Raw genomic sequence first — 13,548 nt, 5'->3', positions numbered from 1 at the left:
AATAGTGTAATGATTACATATTTGAATAAATGCAACATAAAAAATATACTATTTTTCTTTTGATTTTTACCACTCTGAATGGAAAGTTTTCTAAATAAAATAAGTGAGAATTGATTGCTTTCTTGTGCTGTGAGTAGATGTCAAAAATGTAAAGTTGGATGGAAGCATTTTTTTTGATTGGCCAACTTTACTTTTTTGACATCCACTCACAGCACAGTCAATCAAAAATTAACCAATCAATTCTCACTTTTTTTTCGGAAGCTGTTAGTTGGTGGAACTCAGCTGTAACGCAAATTTTCATAGTTAGATCTAATCTTCACATTTTCCGTCGACTGGAAATATGGTAGACTTGTAGCTGCAGGGGTTCCACCGGAACCAGCAAAATGTTGAAAGTGGTCTATGAGAAAAATAAGTTTGGGAACCTCTGCTCTACATCTTCAGTTGGTATTTAATACTATAATTAATTAAAATCAATTTTTTTTTTTTAATTTAGAAATTTCAAAAATGATAAAACACATTATTAAAAAATTATAATTTTTAATTTAAAATATAATTTTAAAGTAATAGCATACACCAATTTACTTGCGACAGATTGGCATGAACTTCATGACATTACAAGCTGTTTTCAGCAGAGTTGGGCGTAGTTTAGCTTTTTAAAATTATATGAAAAGTTAAAAATAAATTTTATCTCTTCCTAAAATGAGTTCAAGATTAAAACCTAGACAGTGAACTGCCAAACAGAGTCTAGGCAATTTGTAAGCCACTTTGTAAGTACACAATTGTAAGCATGTGATTCTCTGTGGTCATGCAAACTTATTAACCAAAATGTTCAATAAATAATCTTTCCTCCTCCAGTACATAAACATTTCTTTAATTTACATAATTCCACAATGGGCAACTACATCAAAACTTAAAATAAAACATATAGTGAATATTTGTGTTTCATAAAAATAGAGTGAATAAAGTGTTTCATAAGTGACTGAGAATAAACATAAAAAAGACTGAATTTATACAAATATGAAACAAAACAATTATTCTAAATTTATATAATTAAAAAAAAAAAGTAGCATTTGTATATTGTAACTAATTCCCAAACACTCAAACATAAACAACAAAACACTACATTTCTAATCACAATTCAAATCTTATCACTCTCTCACTTCTATTATCAATTCCAAAAGGCTCCAACGATTAATTAATTTCAAATTTCAATGCAACACAACAGTACTAGATACTGCTGAAGGTTACATTATGAAACTGAACCAACTTGATGCAAACAATATGAAACAAAATACTTGTGGTATATTTTAAATCTTGTTCTGTACAACATAAAAATATTCTTTCAGGGTACATATTAATAAATTCTGTCATTAATTCATTTCCTAAAATTTCTGCTATGTCAAATTGGAGACAACTTATCATGAGTGTATTTAATTTATTTGCAGGGAAAATAATCCTCCTGGCATGTAACAAAGTTATTAAAGAAGTTTATGAGTTAGCACATATCATTATAGTTACTACGGTAGAGGTAAGTCAAATTCATTTCCATTTTCTGTAAAAAACAATAGTTTAAAATGATTAAACTTTGTAAATTATATTATACCTAAGGTAATTTTTATGACTGAATGGCTAAAATTTATTTTTAAAGTATTTTTTATCCTTGTTGCATTATAAACAAATACATCCTACATTGAAATATGCTTAATCTAACCTCAAATGTAAGGTGATATGTAATTACACTCTTTTTTTTCTGTTTAGCCTCCAGAACTGCTGTAAAGTATTTTACTTGAGAGGATGAAAGAGCATGATATGTATGAATGTAAATGAAATGTAGTCTTGTACAGTCTCAAGTCGATCATTCCTGAAATGTATGGTTAATTGAAACCCAGCCACTAAAGAACACCAGTATCCACTAGCTATTTGAATCTGAATAAAAGCAATTCCCTTTATTGGGATTCAAACCTGAGAATTCTCGACTTTGAAATCAGCTGATTTATGATGACAAGTTTATCAACTAGATTAATCTGGCAGGTTACTAAAGATATCTGATAACATTATTAGGCCACAACGCAAATGATAGAGTTATGACCCAAGTATTTAAAACTACATTAAATGAAAACTATTATTGTGTTAAATAAATTTTACTTCCAACCGTAATAAAAAAAATACATGAAATATAAATGTCACTTCATTCCGGTGTTGAAGCACCAAATAAAATGTATTGTTTTACAATAATAAAGGGGACTGCATTGTTTAACACTATTTTATCAGTCTTCCTTGGTGCTATAATCCCTGAAAATGTACTGTTGTACTGTACTAGTCAGAGTTAATTTCTTACAGAGTAATGACGACCCATTCTTTGTGGTAATTAGTTTATTCATAGTGCTGAATACTGTGTGCATTTTGATGTGTTATCGTGTTGAAGATGCTGATGTGCAGTAGTACAACTACATCAGCAAAAAATATAATAGGAAACCACTTCATTCTTCACTTTCCCTAATAACCTCAGCACTGGATGCTGGTTTTTAGTTAGAACACAGAAATATTTTTTTCAGAAGTGACTTTTTATTCAAGCTGATTGCCTGCATCTGTTACAACTGAGATACTTAACAAACAACAGTAATTTCTACAGTTATATTGATCTGAGAACATTTTGTAGTGATACTACAAAAAAATCGGTACATATAATTTGAATGAAACTCAAGTAACAAATTTCAATAAAATTAAGGCACATTGTAGAATAATAAATAGTATTCTATTGCAATCAAATTAATTGCAAAAATTAATCAAGCATACCAGTTTAATAAGTTAGTCAATTTGTGCAATAATGGTATGTAAAAGTGCCCACAGCCGATCTCTAGATGGTTAGTTGTAAGTTCTTAGATGGCGCCACTGAAAGGAGAAAATAAATAAATTAAAATTATAATCTAATTTTATATTATAAATAATATTAATATAAATGTAATCTAACCAAACTTAACCTTCGCTCGTTATCCTTGAATCGCGAGCGAAGCAAGCGTAGGTTAAATTTGGTTCGATTATATTTGTACTTTTAGATTTATTTATTTTATAAATTTATCATACAGTGCACCTTCAATTACGCGGGTGAACGTTGCCGAAAATTCCCGCGTATAATGAAATCACGTAAATTGAGACACGTTTAATGGCAAAAATACAGGTTAGGTTTTTGCTAAGTTATACATTAAATTATATACGTAAATTACTGTAATTTATTCTACTATTTTATTATTACAGTATCATTGTATTATTTTAATGATATTGCAGTTCAATGTATGTATTTAAAAAGAACAAATATGTACTGTTTATTTATTTTCTCCTATTAATAGCGCCATCTACCAACTGACTAATTGAAGATCGGCTGCGGGCATCTTGAAAATTACCATAATAATAAATGTTTTAATGATAGTGATTTCACTAATTAGACATTAAATAAATCATGAAAACCAGTGGCAGATTATGACTGGCAGGGAATTTGATAGAATATGGAGGAGGGCAACAAAATTGTATTAGATGGTTTATATAAATATACTTACTTGTGTTAATGGATAAACCATGTAAGTTCAACACAACGCGAACTACGGCGGTTGAATTAGTGTAGCTGCTGAAAAATTTATTTATAATTCTTTACAGTATCTTTACAGTAAACATTAGTAAGGGATTGGGTTTTGTTTCTGTATAGCTTTTAAGCGATTGGTATAAAAATCCGCTTAAAAACTGTTTATAAAAAATTAAGGGAGAATATAGTTAAAACTTCAAAATTTATAATTTTGCTTGGCCATACCTGTTTTAGAATGATTTCGCTGATGCTTTTCTTTTATAAATAGCCTCAGGAACATCCTCAATTAATGTCCAACAGTAATTGGCTAGCATATTAGTATTCCGTTTCCCTTTATAGCGGCTTTCCATCACCGAAATGTCAAATTATTTTTATCTATAAATACTGAGAAAGTTCTTTTTTCGGCTTCGAAAGACTGAAATTATTGTATTTTTTAAAGTAAATTCCAACCAAGCAGTCTTTATCGTAACAGTTAAGCTTGATTTTTTGATAAATTTAAATCCCTAACCAAGTTTTTTAATTCACCTTGTGATATGAGATGTGGCTTTCTGGAAGATAATTCAAAATCAAAATCATTGTTGTCTTCTTCAGTACTGAGTAATTCTTCATCGCTGCTTTCAAAACACACATTCGCAAGTGGCTCAGGAACTGGATTAATTTCACTGTGAGGAACATGCCTGATTGCAGACTGCAATGAAGTATATTTTACACTATGTTTAGATTTTTTTTAATTCCAGACACACTTGTTAAACAAAAGTAACAATCTTATACATGATCCTTTGCTTCACGCCAAACCATAGGTATCATGTACCTTTCAGCCATCCTCTTAAATATACAGAAAAATTAGTGCATACTATATGAGAAGTCCATGGCTTATCCTGATCACCAATTTTACACTGAAAGTACAAATGATATGCATTAATGTAAAAATATGCATTTTTAATTAAAGGTGTAATGTTTTTCCTATTTGATTTTACGGTAAACTCACCACATACATAACAAAAGGCATTCACATCATTTATACAATTTGAGGGCATTATGACACTGCACTGTTAACAAACTTAAGACAGCAATAAGATTGAACAAAATTAATTCACTCCTAAATCCAGTGCCTAATACAAACACAGCTGTGTTTTCAGGTACATGATTTGACCTGCACAGACATGATTAATCTGTCCATGAAGGCTCACTCTTCAGAATTAGATATGATGTCATAATATGTGACTATGATATGATTTAATTCTTTGTCTAGTATTGTTTACTTGTAGCTTACAAATTATGTTAACAAAGTTAAACAATAAAAAATGAGCTAACAAAATACAATATAGGAGCTTAAAATGCTAACTGTACATTAAAAAATCCTGTAATTGAAATTTAAAACATTTCCAAAAATGGTGGGTGATAGAAAGATTCTGGGTTCATATTCATTTTCAGCATCAAAAAACTGATTAAAATTTATGGTGGCCTTCTGCTATTTATTAACTCCAAAAAAGAGAATGTACTGTAAGTGAATTACAACTTATGCAAAATTACTTCAGTCATCAGGATGTGCTGCTCCACGAGGGCAGCCATAAGGTTAGCAAGACCCTGTCCAAGGGATGTCCCCAGGGCAGCATGTTAGGTCCTTTATTGTGGGTAGTGGAGTTTGATTCTCTCTTGCGGCTGAGGTTGTTCAGCAGGTGTTGCAATGTGGTTTATCCTGATGATGGGCTGTTTTTGCTGGTCGAAGGACATTCGTGGAGGGAGGTTAAACTGCGAGCCACTCAAGCTTGCAAGATGCTTGAGCTGTGGGGGTCATAAACACAAGCTGCTGTTTAGCCCCGAAAAGACCACGATCCATACTGCTCAAAGGCTGTTTGGCAGTGAGTCGGCGAGTCTGTGTTTCGATGGCAGCCCTGCGTATAAAGTATGTTCAAGTTTAAAAGTGCCTCTGGGTGTTTCTTGATGAGTAACTGCAATTTAAGAAGCACCTTCAATACGTCGAGGAGAAGGCTATAGTGCCTTCTTCGGTATTTGACGTGTGGTCAAACCTGATTGGGGTTGTAATTTTAAGACCATGAGCATCCTGTATATAGGCGTGTGCGAGGCTAGTATAGGCGCTATGTGGCGCCTGTTTGGGCAGATAGGCTAAAATATAAAAGCTATCAGGATATATAATTAAGGGCTCAACGCCTAATATTTTTAATGATAACGGGTGATTACTATACTATTTCATGGGAGGCAATCTTGGTGAATGCAGGCTCTTAGTGAAACCGATAAACTTGATTGCATCTGAGAAGCAGCAGCATTATGTTGCTAAGAGGTCTGGTGAGTTGACTTCGGATAAAGTTCTAAAAATTGAACAACATGGCACTGCCTTGTGGCAGGCCAGAGGGTGGGTGTTATATGCATGATCTTTCAAATGTTGTTGGCTTGTGGGACGCCGCTTGGGTACACCCTAATAAATATGTGATGCAATTTCTTTCCAGCCATGGTGCTTTTAGGGGCAGACTGCAGAAATTTGGCCTGGAAGATTCTGGGATGTGTCCTCAGTGAAGACAGTTGGATGACGCCTACCATGTTCTTTTTTAATGCTTGATGTGCAAGTTAATGCACACGAGACCATCTGTCGGCTTGATCTTATTGGGTTGGGGTTGAATCTCCATGTAAACTGAAGGAGCCAGGCCAAATGGGCAACAGTGAGAGTTTTATAATGTACTAACAAAAGAAAGGATCACTGAGGGGATTTAGAGCACTGCTTGGATTTCTCTTGTTGATGTTTTATTTTATAAATTATGATTTTGTTGTTGTTTTCATCCTTTGTTTTGTTTTGGTGTTAATGTGTTGTCATTGTTCTATGTAATATTTTTATATTTCATGTTGTGTGTTGAACTCGTTCTTACTTTCTATGGGTGGATAGTTCAGTTTCTTTGCTTAGTTACGTCCTTTCAGTCTTACTTAAGATTCTGTAAGATGTTTTACTTTGAGTTCATTAAATAATAGTACACTGATGGGAATGTCACTTGTGGCATTCGCATTGGTGGTATCCTGGCTGAGGTGGACTGAAATATGTCAAAAGCCGAGGTTTTGAAGATGACCTCCAGTAAAGCCCATAAGGCTATGAAGAAGAGGGTGGGTGGTGTCTTCCCCTACAGGGATCAGATCAAGATAAACCACGTAAAATAATTTTAAAAAACATTGTTTTTAACAACAAAATTTTTGTTAATTTTTCCCATGATGACTAAGAAATATTAGAAAAGAAATTAACTAAAGTTAAGCCTTTGACAAAATATAATAAAAAAATTGTTTAATTCTACGGCATTTTATTTAAATCACATTAAACTTGTAGGAATGTGATGTAGCATTTTTCTAGCAAGAATTAAAATTTTGCCACCTGGAAATAGTAAACCTATCATTTTCTTTTTAAATAGTGTTTTAACTACCACAAAAAGATTGTGGATGTGAAATGTTATTCAACCATCTGTGATCATTAATCACAATTCATTTTATTTAAAAAAATTTTAAAGTTTTATTTCTAATAAGCACAAGATTTTAAGAACCATTAAGAAATATTTTGAACAACTCAGTATGAAAAAAAAAATTGATATTTTTAATCTGATAAATGAGCCCCTTCTCTATGATGTTTAATAGTGCAACATAAAAATTTATAAAATCCATCCTGTACATGCAGTATTATGAAGATAATTTTTCTTATTTCTTGGAGAGTACATTATAACTACAGATTTTTTATGGTCATTACAACATAAAGTAAAAATTAAGAGTAGATTAATAAGAAACAATATTTTACATTTTTTTTTGGATTCTTAATTACTTTTTAAAAGAAAAAAAAATTCACATTACCTTATTCTTTTGTTCCAGCTGGGTGCTATAACTGGTGATGAAGTAAAAACTGTAGTAGATGCACAGTACTCACTGAAGAAGTTACTTAAACTTGGTTGTGAAACTGCAATAGTTACTCTAGGTTATCATGGTGCAATTATCATGGGTAAAAATTATGATATCCCAAGTAAGGTTATTATTACGCCTATTGATAATCCAGCAGATATGTCAGTTAGTATTGTTTTTTATACTATCAATCAACATTTATTTACCTTTCTTCCACCATGAATATATTAAAAGAGAGTAAGATAGCTAGTTTAAAAATGAATTTAGTTGTTCACCCTCTTAAATATTGCATCCTTTAAAAAAAAATATTGAAACAAATTATTTATTAGTAGGATTTGTTTGAAGAAATAAATATTCTAAAACCTCCAATGTGAACAATGTTAAGTCTAATTTAACTTCAATCCTTATTAAACAAAAACAAAAGATGTATTATCGATTCTGTGAACCCCCCCTATTCATGTGGTATAAATTAAGTAGGTAATGTTAACTTTTTTTGAAATATGGAAAGAGTGTGTTACAAATGTACAGCAGAAAAACTTTAGGAATATGTTGTACTTAACATAAGAGGAATAATTCTACAAACATTGACACAAATGACTTAGCCCCAATTTTAGCATAGAAGCATAACCAGTGATTCAAATTTTGTAAACAAATGCTAATTTTAAAACATATTCTTGCTCAAATCTGAAATTTAAATAAGATGGTCTAAGGCTACCTACAATTTTAATAATCTGTCAATAAAAATTACAAGTTTATATTGAGAAACTTAACATATTAATTAAATTACAGTAAAAATTTCCAAAAAAATGAACTAATTAAAGTTTTAACAATAAAGTGTTATTTCCAGTTGGCTTATTTAAACGAAGTGAATTAAATAAACATTTACTTGCAAAGATTTTGGGATTTCTATTAATCAATTTTTTTTTCTGTTTGCACAATTAAATATCTACAATCTGCACCCTTGGGACAATAAATATTATTGACATGGAAGAGAGAAAGCCTAATAGTAATTCATTTCTTTCTATTAGATTTTATTCTGGCTGGCACCCTGAAGCAGCTGCTAATGGATGATAATGAAATTTTTTAAATATGTGAAAAAATGCCATGCCTCAAACCCAGAACATCTGGATGAAGGCGGAAACACTACCACATTGCCATGGAGATGGGCTTTAATCAAATAAAAATACAAAGATGTTAAGTAAGCTTATTCATTGTAAAATGCAAAAGTAATTTATAAATTATAAATTCTGAAAAGTAAAATTAATATCAGGAAAGTTTTTAGTTAATCAAAAACCAAATTTTATATTACTTGAAAATTGTTTACTTAATAAAAAACAGACGTAAAAGTCACCACCATAATTTTTATTCAAATAAAATAAATTCACATTTCATAAATTGGTAATTACCAATTGTACAAAATGAATTCTACATAATATATTTGAATAATTTTGCAAACTTATTAAGACTGTATTAGAACTGTAAAGTACATGAATACAGTTAAAAAAGGGTTTGCCAATGTTACTTTTATTTTTGAATTTTGGAATTGAAATGGCTGAGCTGTATATTATGAATACCAAGAAAATTACTTTTTAACCCTTAAAATTTAATTTATTTTCTGAAATAAAAAAAAGAATTAACTATTTTTTACTTCCCTGATAGTTTAAGTTAGTATATACTGTAACAACCAGAATATATCGTAATCATACCAAAAATTACTTTTCCATTTTTTAGGGTTTTCCCTCCTATTTACATATATCTGTTATTAGGCAATACAAAAATCATCACCTGTTAATAAACAATACAATTCCTGGGAGGTTTTAGGGCTTTCATCAATCACCGAGCCATTCCAAACAATGGAATTAGGCTAAAATGAGGTCCCACCTCTGCTGAAGCACAGATAAACATCACCTCCATACCAGGATTACCCAAAACTTATGCCTCCATCTTCATTGACTTCCATTGTGTTTCCTACACTAGTTCACTGCCTTTGTTTTGCTATTTTGACTTCCAAATTTGACATAATAGAAGAATGAGTTAATGAATAGTTTTTTGTTTTTTTTAAGTGGTTATATTACTTTATTTGAAAATTTGAATTAAAAAATTAAAGGAATGAAACGTAAAGTAAATATTATAAATTTATTTTGTTTATCAATGCACATAAACATTTTGAAGTATATTTCAAAATAAAAATTCATAACTGTACTGTGAAATTTGATTAAATTATAACACCAGTTAATTTAAAATAAAAAAGCTTATCATTAAAATAAAAAAAATAATTAAATAATGAAAATTCATAATTATTTTTTATTCTAATTTAGAAATTGTATAACCAAAATATATAATATCTTAAATTTAAAGCATATAAAGTATGTTGAGTAAACATGGATAAGTAAAGAAAGACTTCAGTTGATCATTCATAATCAGGACTTCTATAGTCCTATGATTGTGAATTAATTTAAACGATTAGAGAATCAAGGATTTTAAACATTAGAGCTACATTATAACTTTATTTTTATTTCAAAAAAAATTTTTTCTACTTTATGTATAGGTTTCAAATTTTACAACTTTATTTTAGTTTTACGATGAATTAAACTATTATCAATATGTGTAAGTATAGAACTAACTTGCCATGCTGTTACCCAGCAGGGTAGTGGCATCTTTATTAGATCAAAATGGGATGGCGACTTTGTATGCTTAAACTGTCCAAGAATTCTGTTTCCTAACCAGGGGTTGCACAAAACGCTAAACTAATAACTAATCTGCTTATTAGGTAAAGTTAGTTTTGTTACTAAACAATCAAGTTTATTGAAAGTAACTGTAACAAAGGGGAAAAACTGAAATAAAATGTTTTTTTAGAAATACTTATGAAATAAATAATGATGTGTTATTTCAGGGTTGTCTAGACAACAAATCATCCCATTGCATAGTTGATTAAGTCAACTGACTTCATTACTAAGAAGTTACTGGAGGAAGCAATCAAAGAGCCAACCACACTATATTTTACTAACATACAATAAATCAGTAAACTACAATTAATAAAGCATACCGAGAGCAACATACATCATTCATGTTTAACAATTGTTACAGGCCCATGTCATTCAGAGTATCCATTGCTCATGCACCACTAAGGACAATTTATCAATCTGCTTCATTAATAAAACTAAGTTATATATGATTTTTTAAATAAATATGCGAGATAATTACAAAATTAAAAACTGATGTAAAGCAATAAATACATTATCAAATCTGGAAAAATATTTTAAAACCAGATATGAAAAAATACATTCCCTGATCCACAGCTGATTTTAAGAATCAACTACTTAAATTATTTTACTTCATAATTATTTCTTACCCACATAATAAACAATTTTTTTTCTAATAATGTTAGAAAACTAGATATAATGTATGAAAACTCCATTTTTATAAATTTCTTATAGTAAGTTCTACTGTGAAAAATTTTATAGGATAAAGATGGACAATTAATTTCAATAAATTACTTTACATTAATCAAACTACAGCAGTACATGTAAAAATATTATAATACCACAAGCCTGCAAAATTTGGGTTGAGGAATTTTTTTTAACTCTTGGTAATAGATTCCTTTGTATTTTTTAGCACTGAATCAGAAAATAACCTTCACTTTTTACATCACATCAGTATTTTTCGCAAATAGTAATTTCAAAATTTGTAAAAAGTTGCAAAAATGCAATTCTATAAAACAGTCATAAAACATTTTTTTTTTTATAATAAATTAATAAACATATTCACTTTTTTGACTTATGCTACACATTCTTATAGCTAAACAGTCGAGTGATCTGAAGAGGAGGAAGGAGGTTTGGGTTAAAGATGACGAAATAGTAGGAGAGCTTGACCGACAGGTCAAGCTCTCCTACTTGTCACGACCGGCAGGTTGTGACAAGACTTAACAAAATGTAACATGTTTATTTGTCGCTATCTGCACCACTCATTCACTGTGCAACTACTATGAGTGCTGTTTCAACCATAAGCATGGGTAATCAAGTTTTTTCCCATCCTTCATGAACAAACATGTTTTTGTCAGTGGAAAATATATTTTCAGGCCATAAAGCAAACTTTCCATTTTTAAAATGGCTTCAAGAGGCTGCAAAAACTCTGCTGATTATTTTTGTTACATTTGTGATGAGTTAATGGCGCAAAGGCAGAAAAAATATAACAAGTTTCGTTCAGCAAGTGTACCTCACGTATTTCAGAGTGAAAGTAGATCAACACAAAACTTGGGCACCCCACTACATTTGCTACACACGTGTTGAAGGACTTAGACAAGGGTGAACAAGAAGCATTCAGATTTGGAGTTTCAATGGTATGACGAGAACTATGAAATTACACCAGTGATTGTTACTTTTGTTCGACTGGTGTTCACAGTTTCAATTTGAAGAATAAGAAAAACACATCTATCCAAATATGCTGTCTGCTTTATGCCCAGTTCCTCATGGTCCAGACATGCCAGTGCCAATTCCACCAGAAAATTTACCTGAAATAGACAGTTCCACAAGTGATTTAAATGAAGATAACAATGAGGAGTATGAACTTGGAGATAGCTGTGCATCAGAGCTTTATTCACAGTCCGAACTAAACAATCTGGTTCGAGACTACAACTGACCAAAGAAAATTCAGAATTGCTTGGTTCGAGGCTTAAAAAGAAGAACCTGCTAGCAGCTGGCATCTCATTTTCCTAATTCAGGTACAGAGAAAAGGAATTCATCCATATTTTTCAGAAGAATAATTCTTCTGAAAAATATGGATTTTCATAATTCCATATGAAATTACTGATCAGAGACAGTTCACAGAATTATCTGAAAGAAGCTTCAAAGTTGCTCTTCTTCACAATGGGAATACGTATCTGTCAATACCCTTGGACATTCTGTCCATTTAAAAAAGGATTACAATAATTTGGAATTAGTTCCCAATAAAATTAAATATGACAGTAAGTGGATTGCATGCATGCAGTCATCTCAAAATAATATCTATGATTCTAGGATAGCAAGGAAGATACACAAAGTTTTCTTGTTTTTTGTGTGAATGGGATAGCAGAGAAAGAGAAAATCACTGGATACAGAAAGATTGTGCTCCAAAAAGCTCTCATAGACCCAAATAAAGTTCTCCTTCCACCTCTACATATCAAGTTAGGTTGATTGAAGAAATTTGTTAAAGCCTTACCAAAAGAAGGTAAATGTTTTATATACATCTGTGACAAAAGAGTGTGTCTTTACTGGTCCTGACATTAGAAAACTTCTCAAAGTTGGTCATTTTGACAAACAAATAAAAGTTACAGAAAAAGAAGCTTGGGAAGCCTTTAATGATATAGCAACCAAATTTCTGGGCAATAAGAAGAATCCGAACTTCAAATCAATCATTGAGAACATGCTGCAGAAGTACAAAAATTTAGGCTGTTACGTGAGCTTGAAGGTTAAGTTACTAAATTCACATGTAGACTACTTTCCTGAAAATCTGTGTGCCGTTAGCAAAGAGATGGGCAAAAGATTTCATCAGGATGTGAAAGAAATGGAAAGGAGGTATCAAGGAAAATAGACTGCTATGATGATGGCAGACTATTGCTGAAAATTACACAGAGATGAACACTAGAAAACATAGAAGGAAAAGCGCGAAGCAAAGTACAAGCCATCCAAAGAAAGTTCGACACATGGAATAAAATTGTAAATATTTTACATTCTTCATCATTACGGGTGGGTGAAGAGGAGAGTGGTTTCCAAAGGCATAATGTACCTCACAAAAACTTATACATAAAAATTAATTAATTAAAAAATGCATTTTATGGCAATTTTCATTACAAATTAAGGGGTCAATGACCCCCTCTTCAAAAGTGAATAAATTATATTAAGTTGTTATAAAAAAAAAAATGTTTTATATGTATTTTATTGTTATCACATTTTCGCATTTTTCAACTTTTTACAAATTTTGAAATTTGCAAAAAATCCTGACGTGATGGAAAAAAAGATGTTTATTTTCAAATTCAGCGCTAAAAAATACAGAAGAATCAATTATCAAAAACTTAAAAACACAAATATCACAGGCTTCTGTAATTTATA

The 13,548-nt window shown here is 30.9% G+C and overlaps 1 protein-coding gene across 2 annotated transcripts in view; it reads left to right on the top strand.

The window, feature by feature from the left end:
• Nucleotides 1-13,548, top strand: part of LOC142325323 (ribokinase-like) — a 40,674-nt gene that overhangs the window by 26,754 nt on the left and 372 nt on the right. Inside the window, exons 5-7 of one of the 2 annotated variants that reach the window (XM_075366926.1) lie at nt 1,446-1,528; nt 7,436-7,627; nt 8,491-8,629. In XM_075366926.1, coding sequence (XP_075223041.1) covers nt 1,446-1,528; nt 7,436-7,627; nt 8,491-8,514 — 299 coding nt within the window. In that variant the 3' untranslated portion in view covers nt 8,515-8,629. Of the gene's footprint in view, nt 1-1,445; nt 1,529-7,435; nt 7,628-8,490; nt 8,630-13,548 lie in introns of those variants that run through there. The other variant, XM_075366925.1, reaches the window with a different exon arrangement.

Source organism: Lycorma delicatula, chromosome 5, assembly GCF_047948215.1.
Source record: "Lycorma delicatula isolate Av1 chromosome 5, ASM4794821v1, whole genome shotgun sequence".
Classification (NCBI taxonomy): Eukaryota; Metazoa; Arthropoda; class Insecta; order Hemiptera; family Fulgoridae; genus Lycorma; species Lycorma delicatula.
Note: the sequence above shows the minus strand (reverse complement) of the source record. Positions and strands in the feature narration are given on the sequence as shown.